The sequence below is a fragment of the Neopelma chrysocephalum genome, unplaced genomic scaffold (assembly GCF_003984885.1).
Source record: "Neopelma chrysocephalum unplaced genomic scaffold, ASM398488v2 Primary Assembly neopelma1_88, whole genome shotgun sequence".
Classification (NCBI taxonomy): domain Eukaryota; kingdom Metazoa; phylum Chordata; class Aves; order Passeriformes; family Pipridae; genus Neopelma; species Neopelma chrysocephalum.
The window spans coordinates 2,280,365-2,304,704 of NW_020897750.1; the positions used below are offsets into that span (position 1 = coordinate 2,280,365).

Consider the following 24,340-nt stretch of genomic DNA (forward strand, 5'->3'; position numbering starts at 1 on the left):
ATAGGGTCTCATTTTTCTCTCTAGTGATAAATTCCTGAGGGTTTGGGGTTTTTTTCCTTTCCCCCCCCCTCGCTTTCCACCATGAAGTTACCAGTGGTGCCGTGGTGTACTATTCAAATAGTAAAGCTACATGGTTTATTGAATAGTTGCTGTTAATGTATTGTGGGACTGACTGGAAACACGTTTTCATTGGATGTATGCACGGTTAAAGGAGATTTCCCACTCAGAAAATGCCAAACCCCCAGAACTTGTCAGACTGCTTATCCCAGATAATCGGTATATAACAGATTCCAGTTTGTGAGACGTCCTTTTCCCTTCACATGCTGCATTGATGTGGCATCCAGTACTTCACAGGATGAGGCAGAGGCTCATCTTGGAAGTGTTCAGGAGTCTGAATCTCAGCAGCCCTGACCACCTTAAGTAAAAAGTCTGATACCCCAATTGCCATTTCTACCATTTTCTACCAGTCAGTGAATTAGCTATAAATTCAACATTAAAGTTTAAGGGTAAGAAACATTTTAAGGGAACTGAAAGATCATCCCTGTGTTACATCAAAAAATAGAAGTTCACCAGGGGTAAGTGATTTGCTAGAGGTTATGGCAAGTGTGTGAACAGAATCTTCCCATACTGTTTTGAGCTGAGATACTACATTTCTGTATTGTATTACCAAATCAGTACTAAGGTGCCTATTCTGTTCACCTTTGTTCTTTGTGTGTGACCCATTCTTGGCAAGATGGTACAAGAAGGAGGTCAATTAGAAGCTAACAAGCTCAGTCATATTGAATCATAAAAAGTACATACATATACAGTACATACATATAAATACTTTTTTCAAACAGACACAAACCCATATGATGGTAACATATCCGTAATTAATATATCCAAAATGACAAACAACATTTTACACCGTTACTGAACAAACAAAATATTTTTTTAAAGTTCAGGATTTTTTTTTTTTTTATTTCTCCATACTTTGGTTCAAGCACTGGTTTGGTTTTTCACTTTGGGTTTCTTTGTTTTTTCACTTCCCTGAGAATATGCAGCTGAGAGCTGGCTCTTAGTGATCCTGAAAAAAAATGCATCTCTCTAAATATGTTGTTTTGAATACTTTCAGAAAGTTTTCCTGAAAAACAGAAGTAGATTTTTTTTTTGGCAGAAATCCAAGGCTCTAGGGTATTTTAACAATCTAGAGGGCAAGCAGGTTTTCCACCAACTCAAATCAAAATATGTGAGCAAGTAATACTCAGGTAACTTTGGAAAGTGCCAGCACTGTACTAGAATATGTAAATAAAAGTTTCTTTCACAGGAGAGGTGAAAAAAATATCATTCCATTCTACTTAGCATTGGTAAGGGCTAACTGGAAAATCGTGCATTATGTTAAAAATACAAAAAAAAAACCTGTGTCTGCTGAGAAGCAACCAGCATGATCAGAAGTTACAAATGGGGACTTTCAGGAAAGGCTAAAATAACTGTATTTAGAGAAGATTTCAAGGAAACATGATAAATGTGTATCAGCACAAGTGTGCTGAAACTGTGACAAGAGGAATTGTGTACACTTAAGCAATGAAGTAGTTTACGGTTTCAGTGATCTCCACTGTTGAAGGTTCTTTTAGGAAATCTTCCACTTCATGTCCCAGAAAAGATTCTGGGATTTGGTCAGAAGAGGCACTGTTCTGATCTGTGAGGATCTAGTCTTGTGTTAGGAAATCTCCTTTTTCATTACTCTCATCTTTTCAGAGAACTGAGGGCATGTTCTGTCTCTGTTGTGCCAAGCTTCCTTTGTCAAGAACCAATTCTGCTTCTAAAATAACTTCATAAACAAAAATTATTTTGCTACAGAAATTAATATGAGTTAATAACAATACGGCCCTCAAATGTAGCATCGTTGTGAGCTGAGTTACAAATATTCTTGTTTCTCAGTTGTGTTTCAGTAACACAGGAAACAACTGTATGAAATCTCATCCTCACACATAGATCCATGATCAGGAATTTATAATTTTTCCAAGTATTTTGCCGTGAAAAAGTCACCACTGACACATAAGAAAAGAGATTGTTTTCCAGACTGTTGTATGGGTTGTCAGTGAACTGTTGGTACTGTGTGGAACTAATTCCATCTCCAGAACACACGTAAGCTTCCTTGTTTTCAGCAAGAAGCCACATGTGAAGTATTGGTAAGAACCAAACTGACAGAGTTCATCTTCACTAACTATTAAGGCTTCTAATACTGGAGAAAAGAGTAACAAAGCTACTTCCCAGAACTTGGAGATAACAGCTGTACTAGCAGCATTCTCTACTGCTGGAAAGACTGATGTGAATTATTGTTGATGTCAATCATTATGTACATTCTGCTCTCATGAATTTCAGATTTATTTAAAAGAGAGTTATGTCAAAAGATAATAAACTGGGATTATTCCTTAGTATATGGAATCCTATAAATAATTTACTAAAGTAAAATGGCAAAGAAAATAGACTATTTTATAATTGTGGTTGGAAAACTATGTGCTATTTATTATTCATGAATTATATTTTTATTTGTATGCCATTTTGTTTCATAGGTTTCCTCATCTTTTGTTCTTACTTTGTATTATGCAAGTGATAACTTAGTGATAACTGGGCTGTCCATCTTGCCCAATCAGAATTTCACTGTGAAGTGGACAGCAAGGATTAAATTCAAATTCTCATACAGTGGAAATCACAGATTTCCCCTCACCTTATGGTAGCATTACTGTCAGCTCTTTGGGATGCACATCCAACAGCACACAGCTGATTAGTTCACACTCCACTCTGGGGCTTGCTCCCACCAGCAACCTTTCTAGTGTGTTTTTATTTCATTTTATTAAAACTTAATGAGAGTTAAAAACTCAATTTAATTTCTTTTTGCCTGTCCATCGTCAATTTTCTGTCAGAGCGCTGTCATCAGTTCTGACATTGATCTTTGCTATGGAAATGCTGCCTCCACATTCTGATTACTTCCTTGGTTCTTTTGCAGATGATCATTGAAGGGAAAGGCTGGTTTTTGGATCCAGAAGCATCTGTGACCAGCAGTTTGGATGGTAACTTTTGGTGTGGTTTCTTTGTTTTTACGGTTACTCAGATTTTCCCATGTTAGCTTGCTGGAGACTTGTTAGCTGTCTCCCATCACTAGGCTGTTTGGTACTTTAAAACATGAGCTCCTCTTGCAGTGAAGGGAATTAATAATCTTTGCTTGACAACGAGTTTTATTCATTTATTTTATGTATGATGCCTCAAAATATATTTAACAACATAACAGGGTCTGTATAAAAGGAGGTAGCGAACATGAAATAATCAAGTGTAAATAACCCTCATAAACAGCTCCTCAGATGGGCACATCTATCATTCCTGTGAAAGAATGGAAAGAATGTGTGCCAAGTATTTGGAAACTCTGCAAGATTATTCTGAAGTCTTCCTACCACTTGGCTCTCAAAGGAAGGATTTCCCTGTAGAATTCTGTAATATAAAAACCTTCTCAACATTTTATCAGATACCACTTGCAGTAAAGAACAAACAACACCTAGATTCAGTTTTAACTGAGACAGTACAGCTCTCTGCTAAAATCCATGCTCCAGGTGAAGGGCAAATCAAAATTCATAGTTTTGGGGTGTTTTCTGTAAACAGGACGAATTTTTGGCATGATTTGTTAAGGAAACACTTATTTAATGTCAGACTCGGCATTGGAACAGGTTCTCTAGAGAGACTGGAGTTTCCATCCTTGGAGATGCTCAAGACCTAACTGAACGTGGTCCCGGACAACCGACTCAATGTAGCCCTGCTTGAGCAGGAGGGTTTGGACAAGATGGTTTTGTAAGTCCTTTCAAACCTCTGGTTATGGCATTCATAGGAATAAAATGGATGTCAGAATAATATGGTGGAAAAGATGCTGCTCAACATCTTCTCTACAAGAAAATTTTTTAACTCTGACAAATATTATATAAAAAAATCACTCCCATACCCCATCAGCTGTGAAGAAAGAAAACTGTCATGTGGACCATGACAAGAGGTCTCTTCCAACTACAGATTTTTTCATTAAGCATAAAAATATATTTATTTATTTACATAAAAAAGCATTACCTGAGGAGCATCTTTTCTGCTGAGAAGTTATGTGTCTTTCTGTTGAGCAGTTAACAGATTTTTACTGAGAACTCCTTACGTTGCTGTTTTGTTTATGACAAGGATTCCTGAACTCTGGTAAGTTATTCCAGAAAATGATCTGGCCTGGTAAAGAAGCAGGCAGTACCATTGTTTAGGTTGTATTTGCTGTTACAGCCACTGTCAATGTTCATTTAGAAAATGTTTGGGAACTGATAAAAAACCCTCTCTGTTATCTCTTGCCTTGCGGCTACAGCTTTAAAACACAGTGTATGTACCCGTCTGGGCTTGTTAACAAAGGTGAGGCTGCTGGAACCTCTCTCTTCTTTTACTCCTCTTCTTAGGAGAGAATATGAGAGACCTGCATGTGTTCCTCAGCATTACAGTGAATGATGGATTCGCCTGTAGATGGGGCACAGGGACTACTTCTGGGCAAGTTTTCATCTCAGCCAAATTAAGATGTTAGCACTGCCAGTAACATATTGAACATGAGTCAGGCAGCAGAAGACCATGAAGCTAAACTAAAAAATGGGGATCCTTTTTAACTCAGTTCTGATTTTTGAGTCTTTGGGAGACTCATATATTAGTAGCAGAAAATGTGTTTCCCTAATATAAAGATTATAAACACTTTAACCATGAACAAAATATCAAAAATACATCAGGCAAAAAAAATTACCACAGAATAACTGAAAGTGATTCAAGAAGGGGAAAGAAATATGTGAACCCAAGTATGAGGGAAGAACAATATGGAAGGGTGAAGTCCATTATCACTGCTTTCCCTCCTTCATGGTATCAGGTTCTGCTGTAAAAGTGTGCTTCCTTCTGATTATTGCTGCCACAGCAGGAGGCTAATGTTCAGCAGGAAAATGGAATAGAACAGAATGGATTATTTCACTTGGAAGGGACCTACAACAATTAACTCCCTGATGACGTCAGGGCTGACCAAAACTTAAAAGTATGTTATTATGGGCATTGTCTAGACACCTCTAAAACACTGACAGACTTGGGGCAACTCACTAGGAGCCCTGTTCCAGTGTTTCACTACTCTCTCAGTAAAGAAATGCTTCTTGATATCCAGTCTAAACCTCCCCTGATGCAGCTTTGAACCGTTCCCACATGTCCTATCACTGGATACCAGGGAGAAGAGCTCAGCACCTCCCTCTCTACTTCCTCTCCTCAGGAATCTGCAGAGAGCAAGGAGGTCACCCCTCAGCCTCCTTTTCTTTCAAACTGGACAATCCCAGAGTTCTTAAGCTCTCCTCGTAGGGCTGAGGTCACTTGGTCCTCTCAGCCTTGAGAAGACGGCACTGAGGGGAGACTTCATTGCAGTTACAGCTTCCTCGTGAGAGGAAGAGTAGGGGCAGGCACTGATCTCTGCTCTGTGGGGACCAGTGACAGGACCTGAGGGAATGGCCTGAAGTTGTGTCAGGGGAGGTTTAGGATGGGTATCAGGAAAAGGTTCTTCACCCAGGTTGGGCACTGGAACAGGCTCCCCAGGGAAATGGTCACAGCACCAAGCCTGACGGAGTTCAAGAAGCATTTGGACAGTGCTCTCAGGCACATGGTGTGACTGTTGGAGATGGTCCTGTGCAGGCTAAGGGTTGAACTCAATGACCCTTGTGGGTCCCTTCTGATTCAGCATATTCTGTGCTTCTTTGATTCTGTGATATCCCTTTCAGACCCCCTTTCACCAACAATTCAGCCTGTAGAACCTGTCAAGGACACAACATTCCATTCACAGGTCTACTCCTTTAAGAGTACCTGATATTTTCTACAGAGAAGATATAAGTTATAAATATGACAATATCAGAGAGTGAGAAAGATGCTGAAAGGTTTTGCAGCTATGCAAAATTGTGAACTTACCTGGGAGAAAATATCTTAAGTATGTGGGTATCCCATATTTCACAATCCTTCACGTAAGAAGTCATTTAAAAATCTCTAAATGGGGCTCTTACAAAATGTGACACATTTAAGCAGCATTTTATTTCCATTTTCTCTTGATTTCTGTCTGCTTCAACAGACAGCCTTCTGATTGTGCTGCATACTTGACTGGCAAAAGCCCACATTAAAATGCTATAATAGCTGCATTTTTGATGACTAAACGTATAGTTTTATTAACTAAATACTTAGTAATGTGTATAGCCCTTTGTTCATATTTCTCAGGTAAAGCTGCCCAGATGAAACTGAATTTGTTTTTTCTATTAGCAAATGAAAACAAAAGGACAAACTACACTACCATTCATTGTATGTTCTGGCTAAAATTATATCCATATACATAAGCATGTTTTTGCTTTAAAGGTGTATGGAACCAATTTTAAATTATTTTGTGTCCCTGAATTATCTCAGTTTTATTAATTGGCACATACTTCCAAATTCCCAACCTCATTCTTAGTTGTTCCATGTAAGGAAAGAAGAAAAGTGCATGCACTTAAGGATATCAGAAAAGTATTTATGCAGCTGTGGCTGAGGTGTGTGTAATCCAAACATGGAATAGTGTGAGTACCCACTAGGATGTGCTGTCGGCCTAAAATTGGAGCCGTGGTATTTAAGAGACTGAAGTTTCAAAATTTTCAAGTGTGATGTAAACATAATCCCCGGGGTATTCTCATTTGGGGATCTCAGAGAAGAAGTACAAAATATAGGGGTTTGTAAGGAACGGCATGCAGTGGTTGAGTGATAGGCAAATTTTCCTATCTTACAATTATCCTTAGCTGGCATACTTGAAATGAGAATTTACTCAAGGAGTGTCACAGCCATGACCATATTCAGTTAATTGAATATCTAACATTAGAACTTTTATTGCTGGAAGTAATTGTTGCAAGGTGTGGTCTCTGCGCTAAGACCTTCTGTGTGTATCATATGTGCAATACATGCAATACATGCGACACCTTTACACAAAAAGACATTACCTGTGTTCTATAACAAAGTACTTGTGTTCTGGTGTTCTGTTTCTTTTGGTGAATATCAACATGTATTAAACAGTGTTCAACTAAGATTTGTGGATTTAAACTGATACACTGAATTCCTGGTTGTAAACCAACGTACGTTTATCAAGATGTAGAGTTCTGAAAATTGATATGATGTAAATATTTGAAACATGGTCGGTAAGTTTGCAGTTTGTCATATCAGTAATATTGATTTGTTTTGTCGATTTTGATACTTTACCCTAGAAAGGATTTCATATGTTAGAATTTTCCAGCACTTGTGACTTTATAGTGGCTAACATATTTTTAAGTTGGGTATGTAGAAAGTAGATTGATAAGCTGTGCAAGAGAACCTCTGGAGGGATCTGTTTGAACTGTTCAAGCACAGAATGTGATGTGAAGGAGTTGGTATCTGGCACTTCTTTCAAGACAGCAACAGTTCTTACATAGAATATAGTTCTTATAGAATTCCTTTAGCAACGAAAGGAGAAAGAATCCTACTGTTTGGTTTTCTTTTTCTTCTGGATTTTCCATCTTAAAAACCATAGCAGGAGCATAAAATGTTAAAGATTCCTAAAATACTTCAATGTGTATGTAGTACAGACAATGCTGCCACTGGTAGTGATTAAGTGATCTAACAAGCCTTTTCTTTAATTTGAGTGATTTCCTAACTGATGCATTGGGCTTGCATAATATTGAATACAGTCTTTCCAGTCATTCCTTTCTAAAATCAGACAAAAGCTGAGGTTTACTGAAGATAAGTTTTGGTCATGCTTTCTCAGTTATTTTCCTATCAGTGTTGCTAAGTCTAACAGAATTGTAAGGTAACTCTGCAAAGTTTTGTGTATACTTTGAAAAGAAACCAATCTACAACTTTAAAAGAAAAAGTCTTTGGTCAATTAAAACGTGTCAACATAACAACTCTTTCTTCTGAAGAGTAAGATTTTACTCCTTTCTTCTGAGAGGCACGAACTAAGTTCTAGTCTGCGAGCCAGGAATTCCTCCATTCTGATACTGACTCTGTTGCAGCCTATGGCAATTTATCATAATTTTTTGTGTATGTAAAATGGAAATATTTGCCCAGGGGCAATATGAAGATTAATTACTTAATATTTATAAATTGTTCTGAAAATCAGCATTATGCGGATATTATGATTATTTCTGAGCCATGGATTCTAATCTAGGATGAGGCCCAGAAAAGGACATAACTGATGCTCAAGTCAGGTGGAATTTAGATGCTGTGGGTCAAATTGCAGTCCTAAAAATGTTTACACATCTGCCATAAAACCCTGGAGGTACATAAGGTTGACTGGAAGCTCAGGCATTTTTTATTATGGGGTGCATAAAGTGCTCCAGCAGTACTCATTCATACTCTCAAAGGTACTTAAGCCTTAATAGGACTGAGCAGCCTTGTAATTAACTCAGACTAATGCCCAGTAGGTGTCCAGAAGTGAAGCATTCCTTCACATGTCTCCCTGGAGAGTTCAATCCAGTAGGTGAGCTCTGAAAATGCAACAGCTGGCCCCACAGTGGAAAAATCTGTTTCCCTTCAGACTGTAGCTCAGGGCTTAGTACAGACAGAAATATGGATGAGGTCCAGGTTCAATTCCCTTGTCTGTCTGAAAGGATTCCACCCCTCCTTTGGACCATGCTTTAGTCAGCAGGCAGAAGATTTCTTAGAATGTAGGAAGGATTCTCTCATCCTCAATTCCCTTTTCCAAAGAAGATACTCACTATTCACTGTCAGCATTTAAGTCTTGCAATTGTGGCACATTGGTGAGAAAGAGGAACTATTGTGAAATTTTACAGAAAATAGAGAAATACTTGATCCTGGATAGGTACAAAAATAGTTGTAGGAGCAGGGACTAGAGCCTAGGGTAAAGTGCTCCTCAGTGAGTGCCTGCTTGATTAGTCTGCTCCTTATACAACATGATGACTTTCGTGGGTGCACCAAATGCAAAAAGCCTTTCTTCATGCACTGTATAAAGACTCTAAACTCTGGATTCAATTATGCAGGCCAGGAAGATGAAAATCAGATGGTGTGGTACTTGGGAGTGCAGTGCTTTGTCTTTTTCTAGGTCTCTCCCAGGTCCAGCAATAGGGATCTGCCAGATACAACCAAACAAACAGGATCTTCCTCCCTTTCTCTCTTGCTTCTCTCCATGTTTGTCATCAGTCCTTAAAATGAACAGATAAAAAACATAGTCTGAGCCTGATCTTCTTCTTCAGAAGTCAAAGGAAAAATCCTTGTGATGTTAATTATATTAAAATTAGGCTCTAAGTATAAGTGGAAGAAGATTTTTTGGAGAAGTTTCCTATATAGTACCCATTATACCTAAAACTAATGCGTTTCTGCTGGGGTTTGTCAAAGCTGCTATTCTCACCAAGTCAACGTTTGTCTCAATACTTTAAAACAGATTAATTAAAAAGGAATTTTATAGTGATTTAAACTCAAACTCTCTGAAATATGGTCTGTTAAGTGACTAAAAAGACAGCTAAAAAGGAGAAAAAGAAAAATAAATATGCTTTTCTTTCCAGAATACATGCATGTTTTATCCTTGCGAGGATATGTTTAGCTAACACATTTGTAACAGCTTGTGTATATGACTAGGCAGTCAGCGTGGCACAAAATTGTACAGACAAAGTTTTCACTTTTTGAGAAATGTTGGTATAAAGAAACATGAAGAGTTGGACATGAAATGGACTTTAATCCCTTCCAACACGTAAACAGTAATGTGACTGGAAGATACTTTTCACACTGAATAAATTTCTACATTTCTACATATAGATAGCTATTAACTATTAGTGCAAAAACCCACTTTTTCGGTAACCATGAAAAACCATAAAACGAAAACTTTGCCTTCTAAAGCAGCATTTTTGTTTAAACATGATAATATTAGAGGCTTTTTTTTTTTGTGCTGCAGCCTAGAAAAATTCATGAAACAGACTGAAACCCCCTGAACTGGGCCCCTGGAAAAAAAAAAAGGTTTTCCATATTTTAAAGTGGCTTTTTAGGCCTCCCGAGTCTTTCTGGCATATCATTCTCAGACCCTTATGGACTGGGATGCTGCCAAACAGCTTTTTTCCCACAAAACTTTAATAAACTTTGAGTGCTGGACAGAAGAGTAGTGCAATTCCCAAAGAGAGATTTCACTACAGGATTCCAAAATGTGTACAGTATAGAAACTAGCCTCTGAATGAACCCAGCAAAACTTTTCCCTGGATTTCTAACAAACGCAAGAAATTTGGTTCTGTGTCTTACACTGGTTTAGCATTTTGCTTTTCTCTTACCAGCAATATGATTCCTAATATTGTTTTATAAATCAGATGTTCTTATTCTAATGCAGGTATACTTTTTTTTTTTGCCAGACATTAAGACATACTTATATTTACTTACAACCACATGAAAATATTTCTAACTATGAAGTATTTAGAACACATCGCTCAGAAGAAGAAATGTACAGGGGGCATCATGGGCCAAGTTCAGCTCTTAGTTACCATGAGTAGAGGAAGTGAATCCAATCGAGTTTGTAGCATTTTTCTGGACTGTTATCCACTGCTGGACCTTGCCAAAATTTAGTATCATCTAATTTTCCATTAGAAACAAGTTTATCACTGCCATTGAAAATGAAGCTTTTCTGTATAATTGCTTTTTCTCTCCTACAGTTGCCTCTACCTCCTGTGCTACCTAGTGTTTGGGGTAAGCTCATTTCATGTTCCAGATAGGCATTTATTTGTTCTGTGTGTGCTTGAAGTAGTTCAAAGCTAAAGCATTACAAAATTTCCTCTGATGTATTTTGAAGGAAGGCCGTAGGAGGTGGGGAATAGAGAACTACAGCAAAAAGATCCACATTAGTCATCTCAGACTCCTAGCCAGTGGTACAGCTGCCATTCCAGTTGTGGGACAGGAACCCTGAACTTGATTGTTTCAGTTAATTTGTAGAATGTTCATATATCAATACACATGGAGCATTTCTACATCGGGGGGTCATTATCACAAGCTTGGTCCTGTGTTCTGAGCCAGCATTCCCAGATGCATGTGAGCCAATCCATGGATTTGTGTGGGAGTTGCTTTACATAATTTAGAACAAAATTTTGAGTCAAATGGTTAACACAGTTCTGAAAGGCACTCAGACAATACCTGAAAGAAGACATCGACTCACCTCTTAAGTATCTCGTCCTTACCCTGCTTACTCAGGCAAAGCTTCCACTGATTTCCAAGAATACAGTTTAGTATGTAAAACAGCAGTTAGTTCCATTTGCTGTGAGCTTTGCTAAAGAGAACATAATTATCTTCCAAATTATATACTTCCCTTGCAAAACCGTATTTATATTTACTTCCATGATTCTGCAATAATACATTTTGTAGACAAAGTTTTCCATGCTTTGTCATCCCTGAGCTGTTTCCTTTTGGAAAGCTTAAAGGAAAATTTATTCAGCTACAGTTACAGATATAGTTTAAGAAAAAATATATAATCAGCTTCAGAAATGTACATTTCTGTGATTTTGCAGTATTCAGAAACCAATTACTCCTAACACATTTACACTTCATAAATTGAATTAAGCAAGGAGAAATATCTTTGGTATTTGAGAGACAGATGCAAGGCCCAGAATAAGTTTAATTTATGGGACTCGGTGTGCAATTGGGGAACTTACAGAGGCAGGTGTGAACAGGGTACACACATGTTCAGTACATATATAGAATCATAGAATGGTTTGGGTGGGAAGAGACCTTGAAGATCATCTAGTTCCCACCCCTCTGCCATGGGCAGAGATGCCACCCAGTAGACCAGTTTACTCAGGGGTCTATCCAGCCTGGTCTTGCACTGTGAAAGGCCTATTACTCCGAGTATTATCTGAGTTTAAGAACCCCAAATACAGCAGTTTTAAAAGGAGTTACAGTGAAAAAGCTCTTCCATCTTGAAAATAGCACAGTAGAACTCAGAAAAACAGACAAAAGGGCAAAAGATGATCAATGTTAGGAAACAGCTTTCATACAGCATATGAGTAAGCAGACTAGTCAGCCTGGAAAAGACATTTGAATCTATAAACTCGAGAGTAGCAAGGTAATGAACAGCAATTGTTTGCTGTCTCTTAATACAAGAACCAGATGATATCGAAGAAAATTATCAAATGGCAAGTTCATAGCATAGCCTTACGAAATGTAACTTAAATCCCTGTATTCATTCCTCAAAATGCTATGGATTAAAGGATTCCATAAGCTCAAAAAGATAAATTAATGGAGGAATACCTATCATTTACCCAAAATGTACCAATTCTCACCTCAGTTTGGTCAATGCTTGGGCAGTCTACCAGTGCAGTGTTATTGTATGTTTATCCTGTCCTTACACCCTTCCCTGGGTGTCTGCTGTTGGTCACCATGGCTGACAGGAAGGTCTGACTCAGGAAAGCTGCTTTAGGATTTTAGATCCTTTTGATCATTAACACAAAGAAGGACTGCTCATGCATATACCAAACAGAGGTGAGTCTTGTGCTGGACAGAATTGTCTTAATTTTACATGGAGAGTTCTAATCTATTTTTATACCATTAATTTTTTCCTGTGCCACTTTTTAAAAAACTACTTTTACTTTTAAAGGACCTCTCAAGAAACAGGCTTTTTCACTCCCTAAACTATGTGCTACCAAAACTGAGTGTTTCAAATCACAATTGTGTAGTCTGAGTGCAATTATTTCACATACAATCACACTACAGTCACATATTAAATCCATATCTTCTGACACTTAATGTCTTTATGTATTAATCCCAAACTGCATTTCTCTTTCTTGGTGCCATATTTCAAGTGCAAACACATCACTTACTTGGTGATCACAGTCACCTGGAGATCTGTTTCCATGATTCCATCTTTCCATTAGAGAGCAGTTTCTGATTATCTTTTTTAGATTAATCCCTTTCCTTTTTTACAAATTGATACCATTTATCTTCTGTCTGTATTTATCTTTTTAGGGTTTAATCTGTTCAATGAATTTATTATAAAATGAAATTGATTTACTGACTTGTTTACAGTAAATCCATCATTTTCTAAATCCTTTTGGATTTTTTTAAAGTAATACTTTTGAAAGGTGTCAGGCTGATTGTCCTAAAACATAAATTCTCTAGCTATGCTGGCATTATGAACAATACAGCAAGAGCTGTAAACTCCCACACTGATAAATTCCACACATTGCTCTGTTAATACACTTCAACTTTGACTTGAAAGGGCTTTTCCTAGGCAGTCTTTATATTGGTCAATCTTTGTATTTTTTGAGTTTCTTATGCAGCACCCTTTCAACTCCACAGATAGAAACAAATATTTTAGGTTTGGGATTTCTTTCTTTTTCTTGTAAACATGCAATTTTGGGACAAAAAGCTAGTTAGGTTCCTCTTTAAGGAGAAATTTTGTAATTGGAGTCCAGAAGAGATTTTGTGTTCTAGACCTTTGTTTCTTTCTTAAAATTCGTAACAAAAATCATGACTGCCAAAGCTATGCTTGATCTAGTTCTAAATAAATTCATTTGGGTACCTGTAACCATTAAATGCAGTTGTATATCATATTGTTTGCTGTGCTGCTGAGCAAAGTTTGGGCTGTCTAGGCTGAACTTTTTGTCTGTGTACTGAGATTACAAATACTGAATCTAGATTAAAATTACTTTGGCTATTTCTGTTTATATCTGTAGTTTGACAGTTCTGAAACTAATCCATTGCAAATTAGACATCAAAGACTTCTATACTATGTATACCTAGAAGTTTAAAATGTTGTTTATTACTTTAGTGTAAGGACTGCATAACACCTTTTGCTTCCTTGATGTGAGTCCTAAGCATTGATCTTTTTGTTGATTGTGATTCAGAAGAGGCTTTGAGAGAAAAGTAGTGGAAAATTGATAGAAAGCTTTTCTTAAAGATGGAAAACTCATTTCAATACCAATATTTAATTGCATTTTCCCCCATTATTTTTACACTGTTTCCTAAAATCGCCTGCCCTAAAACTGTTACATTTTAATCACTTTATCTTCAGGAACTACACGGACAATTCAAAATATGTTCACACTGGAACTTTTGGTATAGGGGAGTAATACCTTAGGCCAACTTTACGCCTGGATAACATTGGCATTTGAAGCAGTGGAAGCAATCAAGAGTTCAACATAAGTTAATTCATCCTGCTTATTGGCAGTGATAAGTCACGGATAAGAAAGTATCTCAGAAAGAAGGACAAGATAATAAAAAAGATGTTAAGGGCAAACTGTAAGCACAGAGTCAGAGAAATTGGAATTTGGAAATTTTCAAATCAGATTTTCAAATTTTCAATTTAGGCTCAATTGTCAAATTCCAATTTCTCTAACTTGTGTATTAGACTATTCACACAGATCGGAATTTTCAACCTCCAATTTCTGTAACTTCTGTATTAAGCTATTTAGAGAAGGTTTCTCCAGAGTTCTCAGGGTTCTGTAGAGTTTGGATAATGAAAAATAGTTAACACTCAAAATGCACATCAGTACTCACCATCAAACTTGTAGTACTAAACATTATAAAGTTTTGGTTTTAGTGGTTCATAAAATTGCTATGCAGCCTATGTTGCCATGGGCTTGCAGAGCATAGTTTTGGGAAGAAGAAATTATTACAGTATTTATACAACACGTAGTTAAAGTAGCATTTGGAATAGATTTTCAGCTCCCTGGTGAGCTCAAAATCGTTCTTGAATTTCATTGTTTGTTTGGATTGGTCTCTCCTTTCCATTTTCCATCCCGGCACCCACTGTGACAAATTGTTGCTAAAACGTCTGGAACTGTGAACCGATTCCATGGGTAGCACGGCAATTCGGGTTACAAAGTCGTGGTGAGGTAAACTTGCTTGAACTAAGACATAAGCATATATTAAATTAGTTATCTGTATTCAATTTTGAGGCTCAATATGGAAAAAGTTAGCCAGTTATCCAAAAAGCTAAGCATTGTGTGGCATTCTTGCTTTCGGTTCAAGGGACTGATGATTGAAATTTATGAGCAAATCAAGTAAAAAGTAATCTACTGTTACCAAGTGGATCTTTATAAGAAGTATGTCAGGTTGGCTTAGTTATAGAGAGCTCCTTTTCTTGTAACATCTAATTATTTTTCATGTAATACATTTTCCATATTATTTTGCTTATTGTATTTGCACACAGAACAATGTTTACGAAATCCCATACCCGTGGCAAAAAAACTGCAAAGTGGGAGTGACTGTACATGACAGTTCTCATGCAGTGTTTAGTTAGTGCAAACTGTGTTTTCCCAGAGTCTAGAAAATACATCCTTAGAGCAGCTAAATATGTAATCAGCTACAGAAGATGAAGTTTTCTGAAAGGAGGCAGATCCCAAAGGTCTGTATATGAGGAGAATTGTAAGGGTTTTCAGTTTGAGTCAGCAGGGTAAACCCCCACAGAGATATTTTTCTCTTGTATATATCAAATTCTTGGAATACAGCATGCTACATCCCCTGCAGTAATAAATATTGATCCCGTGATTCCTCTGACATAGGATTACTTTATTTCTGAGAGATAAGTGCTCACACTATAATATGTCCACATTGATTTCAGTGTAGGCCAGAATTGTTTCAGTAAAACTGATCTGCATAATTGCAGTGGGCATGTCAGGGATCTATATTGTTAGGATGTTCCAGCCAACAGTACATGCCCAGTATCTGCCTGAACTGTGAAGAGGACACATGCAATAAGGGCATTGACACAGATCATTCCATTGTTATATATGCAATAACTGGTATGAGTTACATCTTAGAGGAAGGAAAGGATCAGGACAATACTCTGGATCTTCAGAATATCAGTGTTCTACTATGCAGATTGTTCCCTTCAAGTAGACAGTCTTCCTGTTGTCCTGTTCTGGCCACCTGGCTCTGTTGGTGGGGTGGTGTGAGGGGAGAACCCTGTTACCCCTTTCTATTAAGCTGATTTTATGGGAGAAAAGATGTGCCTAAGCTTCTTCCCCCACCTGAGCATATCAGATGATAATTTCATAAGTATTCATCCAAGCCACAGGAAATCTTTTACTTTTCTCCTGCTTAGCTGTGGTGGGCTTGGTCACATTGCTACAGGTACCATTCCAATGGGCTCCATCAGACATTCCCACTGAAACTCCAGTCCTACTGAAGCGATGAAGTGGAAAACTTTATCTTTTACTTCAGTAGGTTCAGCATTTTATCCCAAGTTACTACTTGAAACCTGACATTACTTTAATGTCTAGTTTTAACTATCTAGTGATACCTTCAGCTGACAAAATAACATCCTTCCTAGGTTTTTTCTTATTTCAATCAGTGTAGATACATTTAATTCTTTTGTGAATTATAGTCTTGGGTAAGTAAAACTGTCTTGACATTTTCATACTTACCAAGCAGATGATATAAAATAAAACAAAATTGATAAAATATATGGAAGTTCTTATCTGGAAATATGAATTAGTTTGGTATCCCTTGTCAGAGATACAGTTCATATTTAAGACCAATTATAGTCCGAAAAATTTGACAGTCTTAAAAGTGAATTTGATCTTTCTTCAGCTCCTTTTTTATACTGAAGTTGTAACCCATGATTTTCTTTGTAGATCAAACTCATGCCTTTATCCCAGTGGTATTTCAAACATAAGCTTAAACAACTTCGGGTGTCCAGGCCAAATTCTTGTATTTGTCATCAAGTGAATTTAACCAATTTTCAAATTTATTACTGCAGTAGTCTCTTCTCTAGAATATTGAATATTGAACAAACTTTGATTGTTCTGAATGTATTATCCTTTTCTATTTCTTAACAAGCACTTTTATGTGAAAACATTTCAGTATTTGATTCACATCTTTAGTTATCACACTGTACAGTCATGTGGTATGGAAGAGCTCGTAGTTCAATTACATTTTTCTTTCTGTTTTATCTCTAAATAGCTCACTTTTTAAAGTAAATGGAAGATAAGTTTGCTGGGGTTTTTTTTTATATTAATCAACTTTATATGGAAGAACAACCACTGGAAAGGAACTAATTCAACATTATATTCCTTGAATTTGGAGTAGTCCTTGGTATTGCAGTTGTTGCAGTTCATTTGTGGTACAGGAAAGCCAAAAGATGCCGAATATTATGGAAAATGTTAGGCAAAGACTTTTCTGCAGGGCAAGAAGGCAATGTTAGTTAACAATCGAAAAGCATCTCCCTTTCTTCACAACTACATCTGAGTCTGAGATGTGTCTTGAAATTAATACTTTAAAGAAGCATTGCAGGGAAATCAAAGAATCTTGCATTGGAGAGATACGTCTTCCTAATCCCCAGAATTTAAAGCTATTTTACATTCTGGAACATAAAGATTTATAGCCCTTACAGTATTTTATTCCAGCTTGTGAAATGTGGACTTTCTCATTATTCATGTAAACACCTACTCTTTTTTGAATTAGCAAAAGTGATATAGTTTCTTCTTTTTCTACTAAAAAATCAATGTATTTTCTACCAGTAGTACTGAACTGTAGTATTCATTTGTCCCACTAGTAGTATGTTAATTTTCTATTTAAAACTCGACCCTAAAAATTTGTGACTTTTCTAGTAGTGTGGTTTAATTGTGCTTCTGTATTGGAATATACCATGTATCTGGAGATGAATGCTTTATTAATACCGGGTAGATATTTGAAAAAAAACTAATCCAGATGTATACTTTATTCAGAGTCAATACCAAGGAGACCACTGTAGAACAATTTTAGAGGGAAAAGACAAGAAAAACTTTAGACACAGTCATTTCAATAAATATGAAGTGTGGCTACAGGATGGCACAGTGGTGTCTAGTAGATGGATTTCTAATCTTTCCCTCAGTTAAAAATATATAGCAGATTGCATGTTCTCTTGGATGGCTTAGAAATGCTTCTCATTAATTGTTTTGGATGTTTGATTCAGTAACTTGCATATTCAGTCTTTTGACTCCCAAGGACTAAGACAGTGTGAGATTAAAGTAAAAGCCTTATTCTGAGATGCACCAAGTTATTTCCAAGTCATTGATTTCAGAGCAGTTTGCAGACACTCAGTTACTCTGAGAAATGTGGGCAGAGTGCTGCTGAACTACAGATGAAGTTCTTTTTTCTTATCAGTTGTAACACTTATTATGTTGAGCTTTATTATTGTAATGTTAAGCTACTGTACTAATAGGACTGCAAAACTGTGACAGAGGCAGGGGTTTCTGTACAGGGAAAAAGCTGATTCTAGATGAGATACTAGAGGTCAATTAATTTTGTCTTCCTTTAAAGAAACTGGAGATGACCTACATTTTTTTATTTAGTTCTTATCTTCCTTTCCCACACTTGGACTAATGATAAGTTGTGTTTCTTTTAGAGCCACATTTTAAACATGCCTGGTTTTGGTTGTTTTTTTTTAATTTCCCTATACAACTTGAGAACTGTTTCTGACCTATACACTTTTTATGTGTCTTCTTTTACTCTGATTTTGGAGATAATTGCCTTTATTTAGTCTCTGAAAGAGTGAGGAGCGTAAATTAGGAATACTTTGCTGAGCCAAGCTTTGCACAACTGATTGTCTGGAAGAAGCTCTGCAAGGCAATGTTAGCAGGCAGTCCCAGTGTTTCCTCTAATGAAAGCACGTGCTTTGCCTCGGGGACATTTGAGCAGAAATCTGTTCATGAAAGTGCAGCAGAATTTGAATTTGTACCATGTCTTCTCACAAACTGAAACCCATAAGGCTTCACAGAATCAAATGATACAGTAACAAGATTGCAGTGAATATGTAAATGATGAAAGAGAAACAGAAAAAATAACTAAAAGTAAGTAATTCTACAAGCAACAGGACTTACAAATACTGGCTTCCAAGGATTTGTGTGTTGAAGTTTGATTCTCAGATGTCTTACAGGTTGCAGGCTGTAATCAAGGCTTTTTCTGCATCTGTAATGTTCATAACATCTTTCTATCAAGCGAATTTATTCAGTAGGTATAAATTACATTTCAGAAATTTTCTGCATACAGCACAAGTAGAATTTTGTTCTTGCACCCATCCTGCAGTTTTGGTGAAATTCTCTGTAGCTTCATAGTGATGATAACTGCTCTGTAAAATTTATTGAAATGGGATAGCGAGTCCATAGTTGTTTTTGAAGGATGCAGGGAAAGACAGGTAAACACCTGAAACATATTCAGATATGAAGCTTGCATAAGTATCTTTTCACAGAACTGAGCTGATAGTTCTGTCAGGTGAGATTTATGATGAACTACATAAGCACTTTTTTCCAAAGCACAGGAGCTGGCTAGATCAGGTCTGAAGCACAGTTTCCTGTGTAAATAAATGGATACAAACATATATAGAAGTGCAAACCTATGTATGCTGTATATTTGAGGCAAATAAGTATCAAATATAACAAAGAGGAAATGTTTACTGAGGTAGTTTGAAAAAAAATGCATAATGAAAATGAGGAGAATAGCTGTATTCTAAAATTAAAGAAAACTCTACAAAGTGTTTGAAGTTGGGATGTGAGACTGCCAATGAAATTTTACACTGATTGGACTGAAAATAGTTGTAAATTCTGAAGTCCACAAAAAAAGATGAATGGGATAGTTAAATGGATTTTGATTACAATGAACAGATGTTACAAAAAAGCTTATGAAGTTAATCAGAAATTTGTGGAATAGAGGTCCTGTCAGCTGCAGAGAGAAGCTGAGCTTGGTTTAGCTGAGAGGAATGCAAACAGCAGGCATAAAAACATCTATAAAAGTAAGAGGGGGATGGAAGGATACTTGTTGTGGAAAGCTGTTCTGATGTAAAAGAGAAAGCAGCTTCTGTGAACAACAGAGGAAAATCTCAACTAAATCTACATTGGGTTTGATGCACAAAGAGAAGAACCAAAGCACCTTTTTGCAGAAATTGGCAGCAAAAGGAAAGGTTAAAACTCAAAAGGATTTAATTTCAGAATTGTGGAAGACTGTTGGTTCTTTTGGAAAGTCAGCTTTTTCACAATACCAGGAGGAATATTTAGTATTCTCAGTGGAAAGAAGAAGAGAGAATTAAGGAAGTACCTTAGCAAGTTTTGGAGAAACAGTTCCCCCCTCACCACAGCTGCCACATCATAACACCCTTTGTCCTTACGACTGGTTTGTGAGTGGGAGCAGCAGCCACCACTGAACATACAAGAGCACACATGGCAAAAAAGAGTATGACACCTCCCAGGACCTCACTTGTTACTGCTATTTAGACTCTTTCTGTCCTTCCACAGTCTGGAGGAGGTGAAATGAGGATCACCAATTAGTTTTTGCAGGCTTTGATCCATAAGTAAACTTCAAAAAACAATTCTAAAGGATTCTAAAAAATGCCTCTCACAGTATATATCTGTTCTCTTCATCCTCTTCTTTCCTTTAAAAACGTTTTGTATTTTACAGTGCTGCTGCTAAGGCCAGTCAGCTCTTTGGGGAGTAGGAAGATGGTTTTTCCATCTAGGCTGAACTGGTTTGAAGTACGCCTTGTGTGTGCACATACACTTGTCTTTGCCACATGGGAGAGCCAACTATTGGGTTGAAAGCAATAGATGTTGGAAGTGTTAATGCTGGAAGGAAAACTGTTTGATTTTCATGACTCAAGGTTTGCATCAGTGCAGGTAAAGCATAAAAATGGTCTGTTTCAGGGTCTGAAACTTTCAGGTATGTGGGATTTTTTTTTTTTTGTAGAAGAGCCCTGAAGTTTCTGACCTAGGTTGTCTCTACTGCTCACTGTCCTACATAGACAGGTAGAAATATTGTCTCTGAGCAATCACATGATTGGTTTGCTGGTGTATGATTTTTTTGCTTTATCCACCCATCGGATAGATAGCAGAAAAGGGGAATGTGCACAAAACTTCTTCCTGCCTTGAAATAAAGGGGCAATTTACAACTTAAATCCATTCCTCATGTCTGTTTTCTATTTAGCTTTTATCATCTCCTCAATATGTTCTGTCAAAGAAGCAGGGAAGGTTTCAAATTGTAAAGACACTCAGTAACTCAATCTTTTTTACTCATTTACTATGATTTTTTGATACAGTTTGAGGATGGAGTGTTTTGAGTAAAATTCAGCCAAGTCTCATTCCATACCGTGCTCTTAGGCACTACCACAGAGCACTGTCAGAAGACTGTATTTAGGTTTATAACATATGAACATAGATTTATATGTATTTATACACGCATATATGTCACAGAGACAAAAGCACACAAAAATACATAAACCAATTTAAAGAACCTTTTTTTAAATATGCCTTTGAAAATTTGAGTGAATGTAAACATTGGGGGAACTCGTGCAGCAGAAGTCACTGTAGGTGCTAGCATTTTGACCTCTTAAATAAAAATATGCAGGATTATATCTTTCCCTTGAAATGAAACGGATGTTTAAGAATTTGTGGAATTTTGATTGCTTCTTCTTAGCCTAGCACAAAGGATGGTGTAAATTGCCAAGCAGATTTGTTCATGAGACATATTATATATGACATCATGCTACTTAATTCTACTCTTTAGTGAAAGGCTACCTATTAAAAATTTTTATAGCCAAACAACGAATCTCTTGCCATGTAGTCTTAATGGATGGAAGTACTAAGGAAATCATGAGTTTATGTGTATGCAAGCAATAGCTTCTATATATTATTAATAGCATTTGTATGGTTAACAATGCTGATAACCTATTAAACCCCCTTAAAATCTTTGAACATTGTGTAGACAAAGAACTCTGTAAGCAATAAGGCACAAAGTATCCTTCTTCACATCCAACTGTTACGAACTTCCACAGTTCTACATTCACTAAGACTATAACCTCATGTTCACAATATGTAAGTAGTGTTGTGCATAGTTGCTCTGATAATAACTGTATTCTCAGAACTCTTTGGACAGCTTTAATAATGCTTCACTCTGTTCCACTGACCCTCATTTGAACTTAGATTTAACGCAGCTATAGTCTAAATAGATTAAAAGGTTCATATAGTTTAAGAATTAACATGGCTGGTTAATTAAAAACACATTGTAAGGTGCCCCTCTGTGAGCATCTTTCATTCTTTTTGCTGATACAGATTATGTTTATTTTGTACAGAGCATTAGAATAAATAACACAGTATAGTACTGTATTATTAATACCTCTTTTTTGGTATTAATCTGTGCTTAAGTGCCAAATGTTGATGCTATTTAAATGGTATCTTCCTATATTTGAATACTGAAGTGCTACAAATGTGAACTGCCCAGGTAATGTCCTGACCCATTGTAACATAAGTAAATAAAATGCTGGTGTGGACTAAAACATTTTACGACATACACCTGAAAAACAGCAACAACAACAACATGCAAAACATGCTGGTGCATGGAATATATCCACCACACAAATAAAAGTTAAAAGACAAATGGGCAGAGAGAAAATATAGTCACAGATAGATTCCATTTTGATATCTTCTGAAAAATTCCAGAGTGATTAATTCTAGGTGACAATCAGGCAAAATGATTGTATTGTACCAGTCACGGACACTGGACAGTTCCTGCCTGGTTCAGAAGAGCAAACCACCTGTGCAGTTCAAGCCAGTTTTTTGGTGTCATAATCACATCGATGTCGTTTCCAAAGGCAAAATCATCATCCAGTGGATCTCAGTTCACAGAACATCACAGTTATAGTCAGTCCATCTACTTAGTCACCTCTAGAATTAGGTACAATGGTGCACATGTCTGAATTATTATGGAACAGTCACTGGGCTTCCTGTTGCAATAGCTTCGTAGTGACTTTTTTTTTCCTGTTTCATTCCAAAATGGTATGAGAGTCCTTATTTTTCAGTTTATGCTGTCTTTATGGCTGCTTCGATCTGTATTGTGATTGTTTAGTTCTTGATTTTTCCATTGAATGCTTGTTCCATTCATTGGCACTGAAGTCACCAGACTCTTAGACTGGGAGCAGCAACAGCAAAGACACGACTGGAAATAAATTTAAAAAAAAAAAAAATGGTTAAGACAAATCTATCAATTCTATGCAGATAGCCAACCATACTTTTCATTTAGAAATGAAAAGACAATTCTAGCTGAAGAGTGTGGTAGCTGCATTCAGAGAAATTTTTATGCAAACAATTCTTGTGTTTAAACCTCACAAATGCAGCAAATTAGGCCCAGCCTGTGCCTCTTATTTAAGAAAAATTTTCACAGTATGAAAATGGAAATTTATTAGAGTAAGGTAAATAGATTGAGAACTGACAGAATTCAATGCACATTGTTAAGAGGTGGGTTGATGTTTTTTCCCCCTCTTTATCACTGTACTTCAAGCTTGGGGATCAGCATGCTGCTTAGCATGGAAGAGGAAAGAAGAAAATTCCCCAGCCTGTGACTTGGGTCTCTTACTAACATCTTAGAAGAAGATAGAATTGTTTAGGAGGAGGGACAGTGAACATACTGAGGTGTATCATTTTGCACAGTTAAGAACAGAAGACCATTCAGGACCATACTCCCAGGTTGTTCACAGGTTGCTGTGTTCAGTTGTGTCTTCTGAAAGGAGCAGAAAGGATTCCTCAGCTATCCTCCCATCCTTCACAAAAACTAGGGCCTAATTCTATGTAGATGGAATCTCTGCTTGAGGGGAAGGAGTCAGGGCCTCAGAGGAACAATGCCAATAACAGCAGTAGATCCATGACTTCTGTGAACTCAACGAGAAGGGGGTGTTGCAGAGAGGTAAAGCCAGACTTAAGATATAGGTACTATCTATCTATGGGTGGGTATGTAAAACAGCAACAGAGGCAGGGTGAGAAACACAAATACAAAACTGAATTAATGACACTGATACTAGGAGGCAAAGGGAAAGCTCTAATGAGAAGCTGGGAAGGATTAAAAAAATTGCTGAAAATTCTTTAGTTAGAGTTTTTGGGTGGCAGTTATATTTGGAAGGACAAATGGGAAGAATGAATTAACATCATGAAGAGCAGCCTGATAATACTCTCTGTTAATTCTCCCTTTCACCTGAGGACAAGTTCAGGCCTATTATCCTCAACACAGTTCCCACATGAAGTAGGGGCAGTAAAAAGCAAAGCTGACTTCTTATTTATCATGTAAAAATACTCCCTTAAAATAGTTTGTAAATCTGAGCAGGCTATAGATAACAGGTATTCATTATATTCATTATATTTTTTTCAGTAGCTTGGTTTCTGCCTATTCTCAGACTTAAAGGTTGGTGCTACAGTCTTGTCATCTTTTGTTTTTCTTTGCAGATAGTTATTTCAGTCTTCCTTTTCTGTTTCATTCCTTTCTTTACCTCTCATTTTTTTTTCTTCCTGTATTGCCTTTACTAGGGGAACAGGGACTTGCAGAGGCACATTGTCACAAAGAAATTGTTTTA

The 24,340-nt window shown here is 36.9% G+C and overlaps 2 protein-coding genes across 2 annotated transcripts in view; one reads left to right on the forward strand and one right to left on the reverse strand.

The window, feature by feature from the left end:
- The window catches only part of TTC29 (tetratricopeptide repeat domain 29), a 381,566-nt gene that overhangs the window by 452 nt on the left and 356,774 nt on the right, over nucleotides 1-24,340 (forward strand). The window contains exon 2 of the mRNA XM_027692737.1: nucleotides 2,990-3,053. The gene's annotated coding sequence lies outside the window, so the exon portion shown is untranslated. The remainder of the gene's footprint in view (nucleotides 1-2,989; nucleotides 3,054-24,340) is intronic.
- Nucleotides 21,007-24,340, reverse strand: part of EDNRA (endothelin receptor type A) — a 30,634-nt gene continuing 27,300 nt past the window's right edge. The window contains exon 8 of the mRNA XM_027692741.1: nucleotides 21,007-22,935. Coding sequence (XP_027548542.1) covers nucleotides 22,795-22,935 — 141 coding nt within the window. The 3' untranslated portion in view covers nucleotides 21,007-22,794. The remainder of the gene's footprint in view (nucleotides 22,936-24,340) is intronic.